This window comes from Aptenodytes forsteri, unplaced genomic scaffold, assembly GCF_000699145.1.
Source record: "Aptenodytes forsteri isolate BGI_AS27 unplaced genomic scaffold, ASM69914v1 Scaffold2, whole genome shotgun sequence".
Classification (NCBI taxonomy): Eukaryota; Metazoa; Chordata; class Aves; order Sphenisciformes; family Spheniscidae; genus Aptenodytes; species Aptenodytes forsteri.
In genome coordinates, this window is record NW_008795695.1 from 9,186,544 (window position 1) to 9,211,641 (window position 25,098).

The window sequence follows — 25,098 nt, forward strand, 5'->3', positions numbered from 1 at the left end:
GCCCGGCTCCGGAGCGATCAGCAGCCGACGGCGGGGCGCGGGTTGCCCGCTGAGGCCCCGCAGCCCCGGGAGGCAGCGCCTCGTCCCTTGGGATCAGAGGCAGAGCGCCCGCCTCGTTAACCTGTCTTAAGAGGATGCTGAAAGTTGATGAGTAACTATTAACGTCTCCATTTACTGAGGAAGTTTGTGGCGCGGGATTTGGAAGACGTGCCTGAAGGTCACTGGCAAGTGGCTTTTGGTTTTGGGGTTTTTTTTTTAATATTCCTGCCTTTGTATATAAGCACAAATACGATCTGTTGGCCATATTTAGATTATGGGATTTTTTCAAACCTTGCTGACATTAGCAACATAGGTACGTGAACGTCAATGCTCACAGTCATTAAGTCCATCACTGCTTTTCTGGGTGGGAATACACTATTCACCTGTCTATTCACAGCAAAGTCCAAAGAAAGTGTCTTAAGAACTGTATAAGACAATTTTTCCCCCAATTGAAGTTTTATTAGGGTTTTTTTATTCCTTGAGTAGGTACGTTCTATTTTACCCTCAGAATCTAACTAGATTTTACTTAAGTAGACCAGGTTTTAATGCTACAAGAATGCTTTAGGACATGATTTTCATAGAATATTTAGAACCTCTTTAAGTGCTGTTGATAATTTGATTGATTCTTGTTCTCTAAGTGGATTCGTGCGGGTATATTGCATTTACAAATGAAGAAATTTGTTGTGTTCTGTCAGCAAAACGGCTGCCCAATTCTAAATGATCCAGACAAATTTCTTATTTCTGAAAGTGGCAGCACTCTTGACTTGACAGAGAGCTGCTGGAATACTTCCTAGCTCACGCTTTGTTCTAAGGAGTATGAATACAATCCAATAGTCCAACGATTAAGGTATTTACATGAGATGAGGGAAATAGGGTTCCATTTCTTGCCCTGCCAGTGGCAGGGGCAGTGTCTACGTCAGATTACTCGTAATTTTTGTTGACAGTATATTGCAAGTTTGCCACTTTGTTAGGTTTTATGGGAGGGTTGACTTTTTTTTTTAAGTCCTTGTTGGAGCAGGGATAGCTGTATCCCAGATGAACGTTACATCCTGCAAGGCAGTGGGTTTTTTTTACTCTCTGCTGTGAGAAGCACTGCATGCATCCTGGTGAAAACAGAAAATTGAACCTTTACTGTAGCAAAACAAACAAACAAAACCAACCAAACAAACAAACATGGCCCTGATGACATTGTGTGATAATACTTTTCTTTTTTCTTTCATAGAGGTGGATCTAGTTGGATGACATAGAGTGGTTGTATTGGCAATGGCTGAATCCTCCTATCAGGGGAGTGCAAAGGTGGCTTAAACCCACCTTTAAAATCCTTGCTCTTTTTTGGGTGCATCCAGCATTTTTTGTTTCTTAGAGTTTGCTACCAAAAATCTTATATTGATGTAGTTGTTGTTGTTTATTAAAGTTAACAGATGATACACAATTGTTGATTTGTTTTTTTTTTTTTAATGCTGCGAGAGATGCCTGCTTTAAAAGAATATAGAGGACTACTTAGGTTTATTTTTGTGTCCTAACAGTAGGAAACAATGCAGATGCCTTTCAGAAACATTATAAAATATTTTGTTATAGGACTGTGCTTTCTTTTCTGTATCAGTGATGTAGCACAGATTGAGGTAAGCCTGGCATTCCTAAACCTAAGCATCTCTCTAAAAGAATATTTTTATATTAGCTAACAGGAGAACTAGTGTCATAGCTAGCATAGGAGTGAAGGTATTATTTTTCAGTACGTAAAATCCAACCACACTTGTTTCCCATTGCTCTAAACCAGGTGTATTTTGGTTTTTTAATATAAATGCGTTACAGAATATGAGAAAATCAGGTCTGGGTAGCTTATTTTTCCTTCGTAAAAATATACGGATACTTTTTGGTGAAATAAATGAAGATTAGAATGCACGCCTTGACACTTTGGCACAACACCTTGGTCTTGTACTTCAGCATCTGCTGCTGACAAGTTGAGATGCAGAGTTCTGAGAGCTCCTTCTGCTGTGGGCTGAGAGGCCCCTTCACGGGATTCCTCTGGAAAGTTGTATTTTGATATGAAATATTTCACATTCCACTGTTACAGGTAGCCTTTCAAAACACTGCACAGATGATAAGTTATGAAAACTATTTACTTCTCCCTAACTCCTTGTCAGCGCTTTGACTGTTTATAGTGAGACTTTATATTCCTTTCCTTTGTTATTGTGTGAGAGATCCATGTGCATGGAGGGAAAAAACACGTTTCATAAATAGGAAAATGTGACTGCAAAACTTCTAAAACAGGCAGTGGGGAGTTGGAGTCATGCCTGTTAAATTATTTTTGTGTTGAAACTTGATCAGATGACCTGTTTATTGTGATCTGTCAGCGCTTCTACATATTTATTGTTATCTTACAGTACTTTAGGTTTGCCAGAACGTAAATGTGGGTTACCTTTTTGTAACTGCGTGCATGTTTTAGTTTACCAGGAAATTTCGCCTTGCTATGAGAACCGAAGATGGATCCAGAAGAGCAGGAGTTACTTGGTGATTACAGATACAGAAATTATTCTTCAGCGATTGAGAAAGCCTTGAGAAACTTTGAATCATCAAGTGAATGGGCGGATCTTATATCTTCCCTTGGCAAACTCAATAAGGTACAGTGTCACAGGAATATTTTTTTCATTTGTTTATTACCTTTGTATTGTTATTAACTTTTCTGTAACTTACAGTACTTAGCAAAATTGAAAATTCACTCAAGAAAAATATTAGTTCATAAAGGAAGGGTAATGGAAGCAGCTAAGTCAGTATCTTTTATATAAATGTGAGAAATGCTGGTAAAACCAACAGAGGTTTCCTTCAAATGGTATTTGTTTCATTTATACAGCTAAGTTAATTTAGTTTTTGCACCGAAGAAACCCTCAGGATGCTGGTTACTCACTCTAGAGCAGCTAAAAAAAGTCTTTATATAGAACAGGAGGTCACAAGTTTTAGTATATATTCTGGGTCAAAGTTTATATTTAAAGATCACATTTACTTGACCATGCCCTTCCCTTGTATTTGGGGAAATAATTGATTTGCTGCTGGTGGTGTCTTTTGTATGACTGTGGAAAATACGGCTGAATATAGGAAAAAAGAAAAAGACTTTTACGGGAAAACACCTAGGAAGTGTATCCTCTCCTCCTGCCCAAGAAACAGGGTGTATGTTTTTTGTGTCCCATTTGGTCTCTTTTAACATAAAGCTCTTCCTGAGTGTACGTGGGGCAAGAGTAGTTACAGTCATTAAGGAAATAGGGGTGACAGGCGGCAGCTCCTGCAGAATTCATAAGGAAACATCTGTTGTTACCCGATATGCCTCACATGTCTCTGCTGTCGTTGCTAAACCTTAATTCTACAGAGTTTTCAAAGGGGAGGCGAATCCATAGAATTCTAGAATCATATAATATCTCAAGTTGGAAAGGACCCATAAGAATCATCAAGTCCAACTCCCTGTTCCTCGCAGGACCACCTAAAACTAAACCATATGACTAAGAGCGTCATCCAGACACTCCTTGAACTCTGACAGGCTTGGTGCCGTGACTACTTCCCTGGGGAGCCTGTTGCAGTCATCAACAACCCTGTCAGTGAAGAATCTTTTCCTAATGTCCAGTCTGAACTTCCCCTGACGCAGCTTCGTTCCATTTCCTCGTGTCCTATCGCTGGTCACCAGAGAGAGGAGATCAGCACCTCCCCCTCCACTGCCCTCCTTGAGGAAGCTGTAGACTGCAATGAGGTCACCTCTCAGCCTTCTTTTCTCCAAGCTGAACTAACCAAGTGACCTCAGCTGTTCCTTGTAAGTCTTGCCCTCGAGACCTTTCACCATCTTGGTCGCCTTCCTCTGGACCCACTAATAGTTTGATGTCCTTCTTATATTGAGGCGCCCAAAACTGCACACAGTACTCAAGGTGGGGCCTCACCAGTGCAGTGTGGAGTGGGACAATCACCTTCCTCGACCAGCCAGCTATGCTGTGCTTGATGCACCCCAGGACATGGTTGGCCCTTTTGGCTGCCAGGGCGCACTGTTGACTCACATTCAACTTGCCATCAACGCAGACCCCCAGATCTCTTTCCACGGGGCTGCTCTCCATCCTCTCGTCCCCCAGTTTGTACCTATAACCAGGATTGCCCCATCCCAGGTGGAGAATCCAGCACTTGCTCTTGTTAAATTTCATATGGTTGGCGATTGCCCAGCTCTCTAGTCTATCCAGATCTCTCTGTAAGGCCTCTCCACCCTCGAGGGAGTCCACAGCTCCTCCTAGTTTAGTATCATCGGCAAGCTTACTTAATGTACACTCGATTCCTGCATCCAGATCGTTTATAAAAACATTAAAGAGCACTAGCCCTAAAACTGATCCCTGGGGAACCCTACTGGTGACTGGCCACCAGCCTGATGTAACCCCATTAACTATAACTCTTTGAGCCCGACCCATCAGCCAGTTGCTCAGCTAACATATTATGCACTTGTCTAGCTGTGTGCCGGACAGTTTATCTGGAAGGATACTGTGAGAGACAGTATCAAAAGCTTTGCTAAAATAAAAAAAACCCCACATATACTGACTTCCCTTGGCCAACTAGATGGGTGACCTTGTCATAAAAGGAAATTAAGTTGGTTAAGCAGGACTTTCCCCTCATGAACCCGTGCTGGCTATGACCAATGACCGCGTTGTCTCTCAAGTGTTTTTCAATAACTCCCAGAATATCCTTCTCCATAATTTTACCAGGTGCTGAAGTGAGACTGACAGGCCTGTAATTACCAGGGTCTTCCTTCCTACCCTTCTTGAAAATTGGGACAACATTTGCCAAATTGAGGTTTTTTTAAGGGCAGCCATGTTCTTTCCTCTTCAGAGGAGAAAAGCTGAATATTGCTCTGGCGATAGGAGTTACACATTTCTGCCTTCACTGTTTCATCATGATTCCTGTTCAGTCAATAAAGAGAGCTAGAAGCCTTCAGAATGCTTCTCTCAAAAGGGAAAATAAGAAATAATTAGAGTGAGAGATTTCTTACCTCTGGCAAGAGGTAGGCTTTGATCTTTTATCTTGACCTCGATGAACATGCTGAACTGATTAACACCTATCTGAAACTCTTATTCAGGTACAGAATTGCCAAAATATGTAGCAGCATAGTAGAAACAAAGCAAAAAAGCTTTTAGCTGTTACATCACTCCATCTGCTGTGGTATTTTATGGACTTAATCATTTTAGGAGCTTAAGAATTGGTAGAGCAAATCATCCCCAGCGTTCATCTGCTTCTGTCTGTTATCTGAAAATAAGGGTGATATGTCAGGGGAATGTGCTGCCAAAAGGAAGATTGTGAAATAAGATGTCAATAGCTATTCTTTTAACTCCTATGATTACTTGGTCTTTTACATCCTAAAACATAAATGTTGTTGTTGAGTTCTGTTAGTGTTAGGGGGAGGGGGAGGTGTTTCTAACATAGGAGCCTAATTTCTTCTACAGTCAGTTCTGAGGGTAAATGAATGAGCACGGAGAGAATGGGTAAGAGGGAGGAGATCAACAGTATCTTAATGATAAAAATGTTTTTAAACACTGCACATGGTCATACTGAGGAACCTGGGTGTCAGTAACTGGTGTGCAGTGATGGCTATTATTAAACAAATGTGAAAATGCTGAGAAAGGGAGAGACAAAATAGGATGAGTAAGTTGAGGAGTTTCGGAAGTACTTTTCATTCTTTTTTACTCTCTCTCTCTCTCTCTCTCTCTCTCTCTCTCTCTCTCTCTCATATTTCTATAGAAGCTCAGTGGCATTACCTTTTCGATACAAGGTCTGGAGGAAGCAGCACAGGCTGATCCAGATCCCTTTGGCCTTGGCTGAAAAAAGTGATCTTGGAGCTCTTGCTGCTGTTACTCCTGGTGAAAAGAGACAACTCTGCTACTTCTTTCTATTACTACTTAGCTACCAAGGTTAAACTGAAGGTTTCTTCACAATTTCTCTGTTGCTTCTATGGTTCTGATGTTTCACAGTGACTTGTAGAACTGGGGAAGCAACAGAGAAACCGGTTGACTTTAATCTGAATGGTCAGCCAGATGGATCAGTTTGTAGACCTATTTTTTGTCACTTAAGGGAGATGAGCCTTATTTAACTTCACATGACTTCAGTGTGGACAGCTTCACCTTGAATCACTTTTAGACAGGGAGAGGAATAAGGGGTTTGTTTGGGGGTTTTTTATTGTTTTGTGACTCATCTCTTGCTATTTAAAGTAGGTCAGATGAACACTGCCCTAAAATGGCGTGTGTTCCTCCACCTTAGGGAGCCTGAGGTGCGTTACTGCAGTTTTGCCTGTCTTTTTTAGCTGACCTAGGCTTCTAAGGTAGGTAAGATTAAGCTCCCCTGCAGTGTTCTGAACAGAACTGCAGGTACCAAGTGTGAGCATGAGTGAAGGATGGAGAGTTGGCAGAATTTGCTAACTTATGCTACACCCCAAGTTTGTAAGGGAAAGGTTTTTGGGGTTTTAGTTGAAACTTACTCATATTCCACTTATAAATGTCTCTCTCTCTCTGTGCTTTGCTTCTGTTCAAGCTCTAGTTACTATAAAGCAGTCATTTAGTAGTTGCAGCCTAGGTTGCTCCATGCTTCAAGAAGTAGGATTATTATCCTCTCAGTATTGTTCTTGGATACAGCTTTGAAACATGTTTTTATTGTTTTTGCAAATCTGCATATGTTCACTGTTGGAAAGCACTGCTTTGTGACTAAGGTTTTCAGATGTTCAGTACAGATTGTTGCATCCAGAATACAGTAATCTTTCTCAATTGTCTTAGTGCTAAAATGTGATTACGCTATTGCGGATTTTGCCAGCTTGTTCCAATGTTGTAAAAGGATACAACTCTGAGAACACACTTTGATAGAAAAAAAATGCTGGGGGGGAGGGGTGTTGTCTTTTTAAACCTAGAAATAGGTGGTGGTTCAGCATATGTGGCTTTATCAGTGAAATAGGTGATTTTAACATTGTTTTCATATCCAAAATGCTTGTCACTGTCTATGCAAAATATAAACAGATATGTATATTATATGAAATATGTATAAAAGTATTCACGTAGGGGGAACTTCAGGCAATTGAGAGGCTAAAAATATTATGAAATTATGAAAATCCAAGTGCATACTTTGCCTTAGGGTTTTTAATCCAGATTATAGGCATATATTTTCCCGAAATTTTAACTCTGGGTGCAGGCAAACAGTAGATAAGTGGCGCAGTTTGCAAAATGAAGAACTGAGCGGTAGTAAATATTGGATTCCAGAGCCTGCTTTTGTAAGGAAACTATGAGAGGAAGTTTTCAAAAAAGTCTCTGAAACGTACTGATTCACAGAAGAGCACAAAATCTCACTGGGTTTTTGGCAAGTGAATGTTTAAACTCGCCTGTTTGTTCATTTAATCTGTACATATTAAAAAAAACCAACAAAAACCAAACAAAAAAGCCAACCAGCCTACCAAAAAAACCCAACCTGCATCTGTTTGACAAGACTAATGGTCAGGATTTTGCCATGCATATTGGCAGAAATACCTAGTTCAACAATTTTTCAACAGTTTTTGGATATCAGTGGTATGGAACTTGCACGTAAGCTTCACTAGTGACTGTTGCCACTCAGCCTGGCTGGCAGGCCAGTGTCCCTTTTCTGAGCAAGATGCTCATTTATAGTTATTGTTCACCATGAAAACAAAGTATTATAACATTTGGAAAATCAGTTGTTCTAGAGGGATTTATTTTATGCTTACAGCATGGTTGACTTGCTTAGTAATGATAGCAATATTTGCTCTGAAAGAGCACTTTCAAACTGCTTTTTATCCTTGGACATAACACAAGTGTGTAAATGCACAGATTAAAAATTAGTATGGTAAGAACTTATAGTCTTTAGTCTGCAATTTCAAAGTTGTTTGGTTTGTTTTTTTTTTAATTTGACTTTCAATAGAAAATAAGTATGTTACTTTTCGTTTCTGTAGGCTTTTCTTGCTTCAGAAACTTCAGGGTGAATATGATCTCAACCAAACACTTGATCTGTTTGGAGGGGAAGGGGAAAGAGCACAAAAATCATTGCAGCTGCACAACTATTGTTTGTTTCAGTAGTAACACTTAATGTTACAATGTGTCTGTTCTTGAGGGGACAGAAGAGGAGGATTCTTCTGAAATACGGATTTACTGAGCATAGCCATTAATTACACCAGTTGCTTCATATGAGAACTCTGACTGCCATGGCTTTGTAACAACTGTTGGCTGAGTTACAAACACAAGCACCATTTGCCTTCTGTTGAAGGCAAGCCTTATATCTTAGAGAAGAAGGGAAGCTTTGCCTCCTAATTGCTTTATGGAACTTCACCACACCCGATGTGCAAATGCAATGTGCAGGACTAGGGATATTTTATACCTTTTTTTTAAATTTTATATCTTTTTTTTTCCCCACTTTTTAATATAACTCCAACTCCTAGTTTACAGTTTCCTCACAACCATCTTTGAACTTCATGCTGCTATTTTTATGGAAGCTGGAGCTCTGTTTAGAATTTTTTTTACTTACTTGGAAAATGAATCAGTGGAAAATGGAATCACAGGCTCTCCTTCTCCCCTCTACTCCCAACCACTGTTGTCTAAAACAAGAATTATAGTATCTCCTAGTTGAAGATAATCTTATAAATTGATGTACATGCTGCCTTCTTCTGGAATTCTAGTTACGTAAATAAAATATTTACTTGGTTTGCTTCCATTTTTTATGTCTAGGCAAATTGATCTAATTGATGCCTAGTGGTGCTATAAAGCAGTGCAGAATGACTTAAACCAGTAACTGTGGAAATGCAAATATTCCTCTGTGTATGTGTGTCTGTTTGTTTTGTTTTAAGGCACATGTATACACTGCTGCAAAGAACAGATAGTCTTCCCTTTCTACCCTTTAGAGCCGACATTCAAAGAAACTCTGAGAATGCTTATGCATTAGAAAATGTTTAGTCTGTATAATGTATTCTCTAGTCAGTCATAAAGAAAAAGAACCTGTAAGAAGTTGAAAACTGGGCATGCACATGGACACAAGTCATTACTTTACATGTCTCATTTTTTCCTGACTTACTGATTAAAGTCTTTATTTTAAAAGCCAGTGGTAGGTCAAATACTTCCTGGTTTTCTGGGATTGTTGATTTCTCACTGATCTGTGAAAACCAAACCCTGGGATGATATATTAAGCGTGGAGTACTTGCTGGCAGTTCAGGCTTCTCAAACCAACCCTTACTAGCAGTTCCAGTGACATTTAACACTTCTGCCACCATAACTGCTCACGTGGAAAGCAGAGACAAGGAGGAAAAGTAGATCACGGGCGGGCTTCAGCCCATGTGTAAATGAAGACGGTCAAATTAAGCTCACAAGAATCAAAAGAATGGGTAAATAATAGATGTCAAAACCTGTGAGCAGAGTTGTCCATCTGCAGTTGTTAGTGTTGGATCCTGAATGTGGAAGCAATGCTTTGGGATGGGATCTTCATCTGCATACAGTGCGAATGATACCAGGCTTGCTATCGCAACATTTAACCTCTAACAGCTGAAATTATAATGGCTTTTCAGCAGTCCTAAATGTCACAGACAACTGATTCTTTTTTTCAGTTGTGGGAGCTCAGGATATTTAAAAATCAAGCTGCTTAGCTTTGCCTGTCGGCTCACAGAAACTAATTAGCATTTGGAAATATGTATATTATCATGTCACTCATTTCAATGAACAGTTTTAGAGCCGTCTGCTAATTAATGTCTTTCAGCCCTTTTAAAATTCTTTGAGCCCTGCAGTTCTGTGGAAGCTGTTAAGAATCTGAACCTTTGAGCAAAGTAGCAGCCAGCCCATCTCTCTGCTGGAATGGCTCTTGGTGCAACCACAGTCTTCTAATATGTTGCAGTGTGGTTTAAAATGCCTTGCATCTGCTGGAAGATCAGAGACAACTGTTAAGCAGGAACACCCACTCTTGAGAAGAATTGTAGTTTGTATCCGACTGTGTATTTCTTCAACCCAAGTCAGAAAAAAGATTATGTACTTTTGAGAAAGGAGTTTCATCTCGGAAATCATTCTGGTGTGATGGGCAGAAGCTCTCCTCAGCTTATGTATGAGGATCATAATAAATGTCTTCAAATCTTGCTTCCTATACAGAGATGTTTTCTGATTCTTTAGGTGAAGCAGTATAGTTGGCACACGTACGTGAATGTAGTCTTATTCTAAGTTAGTCTCACCTGCTGGAATTTGGACATTGGAAGGTTTCAGAGTTACCCAGGAGAAATACTTAACACTGAGTTATCCCTGAATATCCACTATTCAACTCCTAATATACCTGGAGTATTTTTTCCTCTTCTGACTAAATGTTTTGATGTTTGGGGAAGGCGAGTTCTTATTTGCTGGTGGAGATTTACTTCACATCCTTAGGAAATGAAATAAGCCAAACGACACTTTTTATGAGATGACATTATTTCTGTAATGGATCAGATTCTTTGTGTAATAAACAGTGAATGTTTTCATTTTCTACCTAGCTGATATTTAAATTTTAACTGATAGAATATTAAGATGGTATTTGTTCAATCTTAAGATTGAGAGGAAAAATATTTACCGTTGGCATATTTTTTTGTAATTACCTTCTTTTATATATACAGAGGGTGTGGGCAAATACATACCAACCAATATAAACAGAATGTTTCAAAGTCCAGCTTTCAAGCAGTCTTCAAAGCTGTTACAAGTGTTAAGGATTTCAATCTTTAATATTGAAATAATACTACTCATGTAACATATGAGTAAATCTCTCAAATATAAAAGATGTAAAAGATAACTCCACAAATATGACCTGGTTTAGTTTCATATGTGAAATATTGCTGTATTCTTGGATTCTAGTTTTTAGTACCTATTAAAATGCAGATCTCATGCTCAGTGGTGGAGGGAAGGAAGGAAATTAATTGGCTCTAAATGGCATCTGTACTGTATGTATTTCAGAATGGTCTGACATTTCTATTTACTGTTGTTACAAACTCTCACCCTGGTTTTTTCTTGAGCAAGTTTTATTTACTAGAAGCTCTTTACAAACAGCTGGTCTCTCAGTTTAGGCAGGGCAGCAAATGGGAGAAATAACACAATAGTAGTCTCACAGATTCTAGCTTCTTGTGCCCACCAACTGCAAAGTCTTAAACGATAAGTTGCACACACCTTTGAAAGATGATGGGTTTTATCTCTTCCTCTTACTGCTGCTGAGAGTATTCAGCATTCAAGTGAATGCTGCGATCATTGCTGAACTGGTTTGTTTTTTTTCCTGGAAATGAGCAAGGACGGGTAGTTCACTTGTCTGCTGCTTTTTCAAAACCTTTTTTCAGGCAGGATAGAAGAACCTCAAGTTTAAAGTAGTTACGTAGGATAAGACCATGACTTAACCTTTGGGAGAGTCAAGAATTTGCCTAATCCTGAGAACATCCCAAATGTCAATCTGCAGTGAAACATCTGTTTGCGTTAGCGGACAGTGATCAAAGGCTAAAGTGCCATTTACTTGCAACTTCTTTTTTTAATTGTCTCTGAGTTGAAGAGACATACTTATTTACCCTGCTGAAATGCATGCACGGTTCAAGGAAAAGAGTAATCTTTCCAAAGAAAGGTGCTACAGTTTGTTTTTTCCAGAGACCTGGCCTGTCTGCACTACTTAGTTAACTATGTCCTATCCTGAAGATCTTTTACTTATATGTGAATACAGTGGGAATAGTTAATAAAGCTTACTGAATGTAGCCACACAGAATTACAAATAACTTCTAAGATGTTATTGTCCCATTTAATCATGCCTGCTTTGGTCGGAAGGTTTTTGGTTTATATTTCAGCTATACATGAAATGAAACTTTATGAGGAAAGATAGTTATTTAATTCTTACTTTATTCCCTGCCCTTAAAAGCTGAGATGCTCTTCTTGTTACTTCCCTACTTCCCCTGGAGATAGGATAAGTGTACCCTGTCCCTGTCCTGTCCTTTGACTTCATTTTCCAGCCTCTAAGCAAAGTAAGACCAGACTTTTCTAGATTGTTCATGAGTGATTCCATATGAAAACTCAGTTGCAGAATTCTGCTGTTTCAGTGTAACAAAATGTATTTAAGAGAGAAAACTCTTGAATGCATTTAGTTCTTCTCAATGTGCTAGTAGGAAATCTTTGACATGCAGCGATCATATACATTATAGCTGTTTATTCTCATCTCCTTTCTTCCACAGGCTCTTCAGAGTAACCTGAAGTATTCTCTATTGCCAAGACGGCTGATCATCAGTAAAAGATTATCTCAGTGTTTGCATCCAGCACTACCTAGTGGAGTGCATTTAAAGGCACTAGAAACCTATGAAATAATCTTTAAAATTATTGGGACAAAATGGCTTGCCAAGGATTTATTCTTGTACAGGTAAACTTTTCTTTAAAAGCATATGCATTTCACAGTCTATTTTAATTAACTAATCTTTTTTTTTCTTTTTTCTTTTTTCTTTTTTTTTTTTTTTTTAAAGCTCTGGTTTGTTTCCTCTGCTGACAAATGCAGCAATGTCAGTGAGGCCTGTCCTCCTTGGTTTGTATGAGAAATACTTTCTTCCTCTCCAAAAGTCCCTCCTGCCTGGTCTTCAAGCCTTTGTAATTGGACTGCTGCCTGGATTGGAAGAAGGATCAGAAATTTATGACAGGTAAGAGCTAATATTAATTTAAAAGCAATATACAGTGTTTTTCTTTCCTAGGGAATTCTGAGGAAATTTCTGTCAGCTCTCTATATAGAAGGCTTGATAAAAGAGCTTCTAAGGGTGGAAGAATGGTGAGCCCCTGAAAGATGCAATGAATAGTGCTAAAGTAGAAAAACCCTTTCCCGTTCTATTTTCATCTCAGGAGAAGAGGATAGAAGAGGAAAAGGAGTGTTAAAAATAGATGTGCTGAGAGAAAGCAATAAAAACTATTTCTTAAAGCTCCTCTGAACTCCTAAATAATTAACCTGACTCCCCAAACCACTGCTCTGTTGATAAATTCTATTTAAATATTGTAGCATGAGAGAGCAGCTGAATTCTTTCCAGTCTTTCTATACCAGATACTTACCCTCAGGTTCTGAAAGCACGAGCAAGAGGCAACTCTTATAAAATCTATTGTGGAAAAATTATCTCTCTCACTCTTGGGTGCCCCTGGCAGTAATGACAGTGGCATTCAGTACATTAAGTCGGGATCAGGAAGTGTGCTGAGAAGAGCAGCTCAGCACCCATTTGCGTAGTGGTTTTACTTCAGTTACCAGAACTGTTTTGTAAGATCTTATAAGAACTCAACCGCTGTGGGTTTCATCCAAATGTTTCTTTGCTTAAAGAGTCACTAAACGTTGCATTGGTAATGTACTTCCTTCTGTATTACCAGTCTGGATGTGCTGGCTGTTCTCTCTGCCCTTTTTGAATCTTAAATAGCCGTGTGTACACCTTAAAAAAAAAAAAAAAAAAAAAAAAAAAAAAAAAAAAGGCAAGATATGCTAGGCTGCGTAGATTACAGTTGATAAGCAAAATACTTCTATGTCTAATGCCCCTTTTTAAAAACAAGTATTAAATTGAAGGCTCATATCAATTGCTGGAGTGGCTAAGAGTAGACTGCACGTGTTTCCAGCTTGGTGAGTAGCATTCAGTTGCCAATTCCAGAACGTCAGATCTGTGGACAAGTATATACCTCTTACACATCTGCTGTAGAAACATGAATTTTAGTATGTGCTTTTTGTCAGGCAGGCTTATAAGTGATGGTGTATAGTTTTCTCTTTCCTACAACACTAGTTGCTGGGGACTTGGGGGAGAAAGGGGATCCCTTGGAACTAAGTCTCCGTCTATCTGAAGCCTTTTTAGGGAGACTGAACTTATTTTGAAACTGACTAAATTTGAACTAGTGAGTTAATGGGAACTGCAGATTAATTTCCAAGATCTGACTTCAGGTTTTATACCTTTTTTCCCTATTCTTGATGGCATTGTTTTCCTCTTTGCCTTGAACAAACAGGGTCACAGACAGGAACTGACCATATATTTCACTGTGAAAGATTTATGCTAAAATTAATGTTATTTTGTGAAATATAAAAATTACATGAGAAAGTCTTTCTTTAGTTTACTCATCATAATGATTCTGGTGCAAGAAAGATAGACCAAGATATCTTGTTGGAAGATGCGTTAGATTAATTTTAAATTCGGCTTCGTAAGAGACTCTCCACTGAATGTTTTCAGAATCTTCAACATTGAGGACTAACACTAATACATCCCCTGCTGTTCCCGAAAGTGGCAGAAGTACTAGCTCAGGTCGTGCTTCAGCCTAGACACTATTTCCTTCTTAAACACACACATATGCGTGAGCTTGCACACACACACAAAATGGAAAAGAAAAAATGGCTTGAGGGCTACTTTATAAAGAAATAGAAAGGAACATCAGATTTGGGGTTTTATTCCCTCTTCTGTGCTGGACTTCTTCCTCTTTTCTCACTTCTGCATTCCTCATGTGAGGTTTAAATTCTTAAGTTATAGTAAAACACTGGAGTACTGACAGAGTTGCCAAAGCAGAGAACGTGCCTTCAGTCATAGGACCTCCAATGTGATTGCCATTAAACTGATTTCAGTGTACCAATCCTGTGTGCAATAACTGACAGCGTGTCATTTTATCTCATGGGTTTTTTTGTTCAGTGACTTACAAATTGAGCCCACTGATTTGTAAGTACAAATATGTAGGATATCTTCCAGTTCCCAGACTGATAAAATTGGCTTTCAGAATCTAGCGTCAGCTTAAATTATTTCCAGTTCAGCATTGCACACCTCTCACTGTAAATATTTTGCAGTCAGAGCTACTGCAGTAATTTGGTCAGAGCTTAATGTTTGCAGATAATTACTGGGGAAGTTTCCAAAGTATGCACAGAAACTTTGTTTCAGTGAGTGTGCACAGTGACAAAGGGTTGAGTGGTTTTTGATTGTTTTCGTACAATCAGATGCTGGCCATCGTCATGTGAAAAGGGCAATACTGATAATACAAAGATGAGGAAATTATATAAATTATGTCAACTACAATACTAATTCTGCATATAATTGCCTTTTTATGGTATAAAACTGAACTAACAAAAATCTGTTTTCTCATGTCAAATATATTTCCATACAGAACAGATGCTCTGCTTGTGAAGCTCTCCTTATTGATGGGCCAAGAAGTGTTCTATGGAGCACTCTGGGGCAGCGTCCTGGTCAGCCCATCCATCAGGCTGCCTGCTTCTCTTTTTGTTGTCAGTCATATCAACAGAGACCTGTCTGGGAAACAGCAGAAGTACATGCTCGGCACTGATTACAAGCTCACAGTAAGTTTATTACACTCCTCGTAGAACAGTCTTATCTACCATAATAGCAGCATACTAGCAGATTGTGCCTTCTCAGTATTAAATTAGAATGACACGCTCTTAAAAATGTTTTGGAGAGAGAGAAAGAGAGGGTGAAAGGTCCACACTTTGGAATTGCTTAATACCATTACTTCATGGGAGCATCTTACCTGAAATGTAGCAGAGAATCTCCCATACAGATTTTGGTTAGCCTGCAGAATGCAAGTCTTCTGAAGCTTCTGCAGTTTTTGGTAATCGGTACTGCATACAGCCTTAAAAGACTGACTCTGTTTCAAATCAGAAGATAAACCTGACATCTTTTCTCTACCTGTTCTGAATTTGCATTTAAGGTTGAAGACCAGCTCTTCTATAATACAGTATATACAAAGTTTAATGTGGATTTCTCAATGTGTTTGCAGTCCTGGAAGACAATTCTGAAATTTAGTATCTTTTTATTTTTTCAGTAAAATGGAAATATTCATTAGGTAGTAATTCATGTTAAACTTGACTGATGGAATAACTGTAATGCTAGTTAGAGTACTTTAATATCTGCATTTTGTGAGGCTTCACCTTCTGTCTGATAGCTGGTGATGTCACACTGTGGCATTCTGTATTGTTACAAAACCAAGTATTTCATAAGTATTAACGATTCTTTTAACAGTATTCCACAAAACTTTTTTTTAACTCATTTTGGGGGCAGGAGTTAAATGGCTGAGTAATTATCCTCTTATTTAAAAAAGATATTGTTCACATGTAACCGTTTGCTTTCTTTCCTTCTTGTGATTATTAACAGTGATTGTAGTTTAAATGTTGTCATGAAGTAAAACACCGTTGTGCTTTCTTTTCCTTTTACAGATAAAGTCTTTGTGTGTATCAGTATTGGATTCAAATGTCCTTGTGCAAAGAAACACTCTAGAAGTGATTCTCTTCTTCTTCCCATTTTATATAGCTTTGGTAAGAGGACTAATCTGGTATTGTCGCGTGCACACTTTGTGCGGGAAGGTGTCTTCTGTGAAACCAGTCCAGCTCCTACCTCTGTTATTGCCAAATGTCTGAATTTTGTACCTTCAAAATCAATGAGCAGATTTTGCAGTTTCTTGTTTCCCCATCAATTTTAATAGGAGGAGACTGCTGCTTCTCAGACTCCTTACAGCTAACTTGGTTTTACATCATCAAAATGCTTCAAATGAAGATGTGCTTTCACAGTGAATATTGCGTGATATTTGGAATGTGCTTGAAGTATTCAGGCCTGAGAAACTGCATATGGAAAAAATATCGAGCTCCTTTTTTAAGTAGGATTTCAGCATTTGGAATTATCTGCGCTAAATTAAGATACTTCTGTTAAAGACTAGGAAAGAAAGTATTACTCAAAACGAGAGCTGTTCCCCATCGTTTCCGAACTTACCTAGTAGTATAGTCAGTATTTTGAAAGTAGCAAGTAATTTTAAGTCTTAATGCATAAATAACATAATGAAGTCTTTTGAGCTTAACTGTAGCTCCGTACCTTAAATATGAAAATGATCACAACTGTGTCACCTTCCCTCTCTTGAGATTTTTAGTATACGAAATATTTTGTGGTTGATGGTTTGTTGCCTTTTTTTCAAAACAGTATTACCAGTTAAAGAAAAAAAACCCTCATTACCAATTTGACTTGTTTCAGTGTTCATAAACAGCTAAATTATCTTTGTTTTTCATCCTAGGATTGCAACGAAAGCACTATTCTATTGCACAGGACTGATTTAGTCTATATTCTGTCAGCAGCTACACAGACATTGTTGAGGAGAGACATGTCACTCAATAGAAGATTATATGCATGGTTGCTAGGTACTGTACAATATACAGCTATATTCAGTATTCTAAATACCAAAGAGAAAAAAAATCAGTGCTTAAAAATGTAATACACTTTTTCAGCAGTTAATGAATGATGATAAAGTGTTGTTTAGTTGCCATTTATTAAGCACCTGTTTAATAAACTTAACCATTCATTTGGCAAACAGGTCTTCTCTTCAGAGGTGAATTCATTTCACTGTCCTGAATCACAGGGTATCTGATGAGTTATTTCTGGTCCCGTCCACAGTTCATTCTGAAGTGGTTCAGTGGACTGAAAGGAGTGGGGTGCTATTTTAACCTTGCTCTTCTGGAAGTAATAGTCTATTGATTCCCACATGGGCTTAATTGTCAAGGAGGGGCTATAAGAGAGCTATAGCTTCTCCCCATCTGCCTCCTTTTAACAGCGTAAGAGGAGGCTAAAAGTGACAGGACAAGAGCTGCAGCCATGTAGTTGCATGCAGGCTGCCCTTGCTGACCCCGTGTCTGGATCTGGCCTTGGTTTTGATTTATGTTCAGTATAGCACATCTGGATGCCTCAAACTGTGGTATGTGGGCTGTCCTTGGGCAGTACGTTAGTTTCAAGCAAAGTGTTGAAATGACAAAGGCTAAAAATACAGTGTAATTTCAATATTTGTATAAATGATGTGTGTAGTGCTCTGTACTGTAGTGTTTCTCTGTACTCCTGATGCCTCTGTTTATCTTGTAGGTTCTGATATTAAAGGTGGTACTTTTGCTCCAGACTCAACAACTTCTGAAGACCGTGCTATTTATTTCTTTGGAAAATATTCCAAGGATCTTTTGGTTGAGGTTGGTGTTCGTTGTGTACAGATGTATTTATGATCCTTTTAAATGTTAGTGCAAACTGCGTCTAGAATTGTTCACTGTGCCACTTGGTTTGTCCTTCACTTTCTGTCCCTAAAGATAGCATCCTTTTGGTGGTTATTTTTTCGTCTTTCTGAATGCCTGCTGTGCTCTATTTATCCCAATATTGTATGTGCTTACAATACAAATGGAATCTAACGAAACCAAAGTGTAGCATCTTTGATGAACTACCTGAATTATTTAAAAATGCTTCTCTGAATAAGATCAGCTCTTGAGTACAGATAATGGGAAGATGTCATCGATTTGTCTACCCTGTATGGAAAATTGAAGTTCAATTCTAGTTGGTACTAAACAAAATCAAATTTAGAAACACTTCAGGTCTTAATAAAATGGCAATCTCTCTTTTACCTATAACATTTTGATGTTTTCTTTTTACTAGAGTTTGATTGAAATTTTACATCAGAAATTCCCAGAGTCTGATACAGAGGAACAGCATCAAGCTTATTTGAAACCCTTCCGCATCCTGATCAGTCTCCTTGACAAACCTGAAATAGGTAAAGTTGCTTGTCACTTCTGTTATGACTGCTAACGACTTACAACTTGGTGTTCATCGCCTTTGACAGTAGGACTCAAGATAACACCCTGCGCAATTCTTCCGAATTCTGAATATGTGTGCATTGTGTATTAGTGTGCAGGGGGCCATGTTCCTTGCCTTGGACCTGGTTCAGAACGGTGCTCTGGAGCAAGCACCCTCTCCAGGTTATCTCTGGCTCTTCTGCAGAGCACTCCGCTGTGTAGCATGGATGTATCCTAGTGAGGATAACGCTCTTCCACGCCCAGAACCGCAATCTGAGCGGCCAGTTAAAAAGAACCGCTTCTGCCCTGGTCTCAATATTCTGCTCAATTCGTTCCTCGGAGCTTATTCTCTAAAATACTGTCAGGCCTCTTTTTGTTCTGTCTTATAAAGCGGCTTCTATCTGGAAAACCACCGGTACTGCTCTTGCCTGGGTTTGTTTCCAGTGCTTGGCTCTGCTTGCAGGCCTTCCTATACACTTGCATCAGACTCTCATGACCGTGTTGCTTTTCCAGACACTGCAGTCCCACAGGCAGCTAGCCTATGGTGGTACTGCTGCCAAAGTGGGCATTACCACTTACCTGCAGGTGCTCCAGCTGGAAATAACCTGTTATGGGTGTGGGGAGGTAGGGGTGCCTCTGTCGGTGGCGGTGCCAGCTTGTGCTGGCCTGAAGCTTGAGACTTCATGACTGAGCTGTGAAGAATTTCCTCCTCTTCCCTGACTGTCACATGTCTATTCTGTTGTGTACATGAAGTTGCCAGCACCAGAAGGGTGAGGCTCTGCCAGCCCTTATTTTAAAGGGCAAGTTCTCCTTTCTGCATCAAAAAAATAAGCCAAAGTAACTTGACAGATTTTTAGGGTTTAATAGTATTCTGTAAGAACCGTGTACAGATAAATCTTTAGAAATTATATTCTGTTAATCTGACAGGTATGAGAAGCCCATGGACTGGTTAACTGGTATTTGTTAGAAGCTAATAGTCTTAATGACTGACTGTATCCCAAAGCGTTGTTCTGGGTATTATCCTGGGCGGGGGTGTGATGTTACCATTGACCAAGCCTGTAGACTTAGAATAAAACTCAGGTACTGAGACTAAACACTCGAGTGGCATTTGGTTTTGCAGGCTCCTGTATTCTGGTAAGCTTATCCTCTTTCATGGGTCAGGAAAGTCCTTTGAAGCACATTTCCTGTTAAAGAATTATCAAAGCACTGTCAGGAAAAATGAGGATTCTGTATTGCTTGTCTAACAAATGAATGCTACCTTAGTAGAAGCAGTTGTTAGTCTGTTTATAAGACAGTGGTGCTAATGTTTCCTTCCACTGGTTTTAGCTGGGTTTTAGCTGTTTGTAAAAAAATCTATCATGATTAAAGCCTCTTATGTAAAGCATTTTTGTTTCCTGACAAAAATGCTGAATATAGGACAGTTGACTAAGGTCATTACATCATAAATTTCTTGATTAATCTAATTTAGAAAGTAGATGACAGATACTACCCTACTGTACGTTTTATTTGGCTGACAATCAGTGTTAATCTGACCTACAATAAAGGTTATTTAGCTGAACTGCATTATTTAGTTTAATCCTTCTGTTCCAGTCAGCACACAAAATGTAACTTCTTGAGCCTTAAGCCAATATGACTTTCACTTCCTTTTGAAATGGATTTAGCAATGCAACTTTTTGGGTTTTTTTTAAAGGTAGCAAACTAAAACATAACAAAATCTTTGACCTTTTCTGCTACTCTTAGTCACTTTAACTTTTTTTTTCCTTTTTAGAAGCACTCATTGGAATGCTTTATACACTACTTTTTTTTAATGGTTCCATGTGTAGGGTATTGTACTTATTATTTGTTCATGTCCTCTATAGATAATTTCAGATAAAACAAAAAAGTGCTGACCCTTGAAAACTGGGTGCAGTTCTCAGCACACACCTAATTTATACTTTCTTCTTAAAACTGTTTATAAATATGCATTTTTTTGATATATTTAGGCATTTGAACTTCTCAATTTGCTGATTTTTCCAGCTTCTGTCCCTCAAAATTTAATCAAGGGATCACTGTGTTAAATGTGTATTGGGAAATCTGCTTGTTTTCCTTATAGATACAGACGTCGTGATTATTCTTGGCACGTGAACTGCAGGTTTATGGTTATGATTATGTCCACTTATAAATTATTGCAGCGTAGGTGCCTTACGAAAGTGACTTAAGTGTAATGTAGAACTGGTGCTATGGCTTTCCAAGTATTCCTTTAAAAAGTTCCTAAAATGAACAACAGGTGGTATTTAACTAGAATTTTTAAAAAACAGAAATATTTAAATACATATTTAATTTAATTTTAACTGGAAAATCTGACATTTTAAAAAGCCATGTAAGCATTTTCTTCCTACTTGGGTGGTCGTGTTTTTTTTTAGCCTAGCTAACCTTAATTTAAGTCTATACAAGTTTGTAACTGAGCTGCCTAGCAATCACTTTGGTGCAACTACTGGATTCTTTTTTCCTTCAATTGTAGGGCCGCAGGTTGTTGGGGACCTGTTCCTTGAAGTTATTAGAGCCTTCTATTCCTACTGCAAAGATGCACTTGGTTCTGATCTCAGACTTAGCTACAATCAAAGTGGCAACATACTTGCAAGGTATAACTACAAATTTTCAGCTATGAACTGAAACTGTGTCATTTATACTGAGCTAACTTATTAAAACCTAACCAATTTAAGGAAATTAAAATTCCTCTGTATAGACGATGAGATTTTTCTGACTTCCCTTTTTCCCCGCACACGCTTGATTTCTCTTTGATTAGCAGAGAAGACAATGAAGTACCCTGCATGTGATTGGTGTTGATTAAATCCAGTTGTATTGGCCAAGAATCAGTTTGGTGACAGAACTCTTAGCCTTTTGATTTTCAAAGTTGAAGGCTCGATTTCTTTCATCTGGGAGAAAGATGCTCAAACTCTAGCTATTCCAGAATGACTTAGTCCTTGATTTAAAACAGTCAGTGTCTTTTAATTTGTAGAGAAAGGGGGGAAAAGATTTTAGAACGCATCAGCTAATACTGTGATGTGCATGCTTTTAGAATCTTCACTGACATCTGTTTCTTTTTTTTCCTTTTTTTCCCTTTCACACAGTGCAATCAAAGAGAACAAAAACGCTTCAGAAATTGTCAAAACAGTCAATTTGTTGATCACATCCTTAAGCACGGATTTTCTTTGGGATTACATGACCAAATGTTTCGAAGATTGTTTCAGGTGTTTATGTTGTCAAACAATAGTGCTCCTCTTAAAAATACCACTTAAGAGCTATCTGTATAAGACAATAAAGTTTACTGAAGCACTGAAATTCTGAAAGGGACATAATACATTTTAGAATCAGACAGATATGTAAGTTGCATCCTAAAATAATTCAAGAATGCGAACAGGTGAACAATTAGACAGAAACTAGCAACCTGAGAACAAAAGAAATTACTTTCAAAATGACAAATGAAGGAGGAAACGGTTTGGGAGGGGAGGTGGAGAGGTCTTCCTTGGAAGAACAAGTGTTTTTTGAAGAAAAATAAAGATCTCTATCTTTTTATGTCTTTCTAAATGTAAGAGAGAAGATTATACTTTAAGTAGTAAGATCGTGTATAGAGATTCAATCTGAAAATTAGAAGCACTTTAGCATCCCACATGCTACAGTTTGGGTGGTTTTGACAGAATGTTTTGTCCTGCTGTATTAGAAGTCCCATTTTACTTTGCTTCAGAAAGTCTAGCTGTTCAGTATTTTGTGCTGGTTTTGATGAAGCTTTTTTATTATAACACAAGTTTTGATAGGAAAAAAAGCTTACAAAATAATGTTTCTCTCAATCCAGAAACAAATCCACACAGATGAGATATCCTTTTGAAAATATTAGCACTCCTCCTACAGTTTCGGAGCTCTGCACACTATTGGTGTTTCTTCTTGACGTGATTCCTTTGGTAAGGCAACCTGAAGTTAACTGCTTCAAAGTCTTCAGAAACTTAAAATCAAATAATTCATATTGTGATTGCCTAAAATGAAAACAGGCAAATTGACATACATGTGCACATGCATGCTATGTCCTGCAAAGTGTAGTTTTATGTGCTGACTTACATATGGCTACCCGTGCTATTGCCTAGCAAAATGAAAATTGTTTGCATTTTAAAATATGGTGATTCTATCAAAGGAATGAAAAAGTGTACCTTTTGCTTCTTGGGTAAATAAATTCCTGGGACTCTTTGGTCTCCTAGTAGCTGGCTGACTATTGTAAGATTTTTAGTGTATGAGTCAGTGTTCGTCATGTAGAATGAAGAAAGAAGGAATAGCACTGAAGCAAGTTTGTACAGCTTAACCATTCATGAACTGACTTTATCAATCATCAGTGTTGCTAGACAGCTGAATAATAATATGTGATAACTATTTTAAACAATGCTTATTTATTTTAGGAACTCTACTCTGAAGTGCAGACTCAGTATCTTCCACAGATGCTCAGTTACATGGTGCAGTCTCTCCTGGAAAATATGGAAGCATTAGGTTTACCGGAACTCACTCACGCCTTAAAGACCTGTTTTAAGGTGCTTAGCAAAGTGCAAATGCCCCCTTCCTATTTGGACATTGAGACAGGAAGTGGAAATGGGGTAGGTGTTTTTCAACTACTCATAGAAGTTTAAAATTGTTAGTGACATAACTTATTTTAAAATGCTAATTCTCCTAACTTAAACCTAGATGATAACTGCAGCACTAAAGATTTTTGAAACGTATCTTCTTTGGCCCCTTCCAGAGCTACCTGATGCCTTGTTATTCTTACTGGGTATTCAGTTCTGACTTTTTTGAATTATTTGTGACAGTGAAGGAGTATAGTCTTGTCTGAAACCAGGGCTATAATCCTACCTCTTGAGAAGAATGTGATCTTAATGGTTTTGAAAAGACACTCAGAATCGTGCAGTTGCTAAAGATTCGAGTTGCCAAATCAAGCTCAGCTTTATAGCTGGCTAGGTCTGCAAGGCTTTAAATTAATATTTTAGTTTAATACAATGTGGTATTATTTGTGTGCAAGAGACCATGATAGGGAATGAGGAATAGATGGCATAAAGCAGTCACACAAGCACAGCCTGCCAAAGTTTTGCAGTAGAACAAATGTATGCGTTTGACTAGAAATAATCCAACATAAGTAATACCGTTCTAGCTGTGAACTGATTTGAAGGAAACATTTCCATTTGCTAAGTATCTGTAGCTATGGATCTGTTGGTGTTTGATGAGTCAAGGTGTGAGGATTATAGAAGCATTTGTTAGGTTTTAAATGCAGTTGAATTGAACTGCTCACAAATAACTATGTCTCATTATTTTGTAAAAGTAATCTGTATCTGAAAATTGCAAATACTAGAAGTTTTTTTCTATCACTGCTGTTCCCCAGTGCCTGCCACAGTTCTACATAGTTTAAAATGATCTATGCAGTGCCACATTAACCACATGAACATTTCTGGTTCTAGAGCCCAGTGAAAAAGGAGAATGTGGACGTAACCTTGGAGACTAAGTCTGTGCTGCAGGAGGAGGATGAGGCTCCATTCCCACCCCTGAAGTCAGAAGACAGTGGCATTGGTCTAAGTGCTTCCTCCCCAGAGCTCTCTCAGCACTTGGGGGTGCCAACTGTGACCCTTGAGAGAGATGATGTCTGGAAGAAAGGGGGGAACATTCAGAAGACTTTGTATTGCATCCAAGAGCTGGTTGCCAAGTTTTCCAGTAAATACATTTTTGGGGTGCAGTTTCAAGAAACAAGTAACGAAAGCATCTCAGCAATGAATCTGAGTAGAAAAGAGAAAAAAGAGAATGGCTACAGATTACCTGAAAGTGCTGGCAAGAAAAGGAGCCCATGGGATGCAAAGCAAATCACTGTACCTCAGTTTAAACAAATGCTTTCAGACTTGTTCTCAGTTCGAGGGTCACCATTCAAGAACAAGAGTTCTAATCCTCTTCCTTCTGACCGCAACTCTGGTAATAAAAGGGAAAAGGAGGAAGAAGAGTGGGACTTAGAACAAGTGATGCTTGTCTTGGGACCCCTTAGAGGTGACTGCAAGGAAGCTTTCGCTGCAGCTTGTCACCTTTTGTTGGATTGTACCACATTCCCAGTCTATCTTTCAGAGGAGGAGATGGAACAGTTGTATCTCTCCCTGTTTCAGGTTCCTGGTAAGAAAAGATTCCTTTACTAGGCAACTTGAGCATTTGAGGATGCAAATAGCAGTGTGAGCTTGGCTATTTGCAAGACATGTGACCAGGGCCAGTAGTAATGCCTTTTGACAGGGCTGAAGGCAGGTTGCATGTGAATTAAAGACTTACCCACATCAGCATGTGTTTGGTGTCTTGCGGTTGAGGGACAATTTTTACCAAGCTTTTTAAATTCACATTCTTTTGAAAGCTTTCACTACAAAACTTGTAGCTGAAGGGATGAAAAGGCATGGTTCAGGATTTTCAGGAAATCCGTGTCCCTCCTCCCCCCCCCCCCCCAAAAAAAAAAAAAAAAGCTGGGGGGAG

The 25,098-nt window shown here is 38.6% G+C and overlaps 1 protein-coding gene across 1 annotated transcript in view; it reads left to right on the top strand.

Annotated features, from left to right (window-relative positions):
* Window positions 1-2,522: 2,522 nt before the first annotated feature.
* The window catches only part of DOPEY2 (dopey family member 2), a 53,549-nt gene continuing 30,973 nt past the window's right edge, over window positions 2,523-25,098 (top strand). Inside the window, exons 1-13 of the mRNA XM_009282974.1 lie at window positions 2,523-2,660; window positions 12,242-12,423; window positions 12,524-12,694; window positions 15,156-15,345; window positions 16,219-16,317; window positions 17,064-17,187; window positions 17,900-18,000; window positions 18,455-18,569; window positions 21,092-21,212; window positions 21,702-21,821; window positions 22,424-22,529; window positions 23,016-23,207; window positions 24,060-24,753. Coding sequence (XP_009281249.1) covers window positions 2,523-2,660; window positions 12,242-12,423; window positions 12,524-12,694; window positions 15,156-15,345; window positions 16,219-16,317; window positions 17,064-17,187; window positions 17,900-18,000; window positions 18,455-18,569; window positions 21,092-21,212; window positions 21,702-21,821; window positions 22,424-22,529; window positions 23,016-23,207; window positions 24,060-24,753 — 2,353 coding nt within the window. The remainder of the gene's footprint in view (window positions 2,661-12,241; window positions 12,424-12,523; window positions 12,695-15,155; window positions 15,346-16,218; window positions 16,318-17,063; window positions 17,188-17,899; window positions 18,001-18,454; window positions 18,570-21,091; window positions 21,213-21,701; window positions 21,822-22,423; window positions 22,530-23,015; window positions 23,208-24,059; window positions 24,754-25,098) is intronic.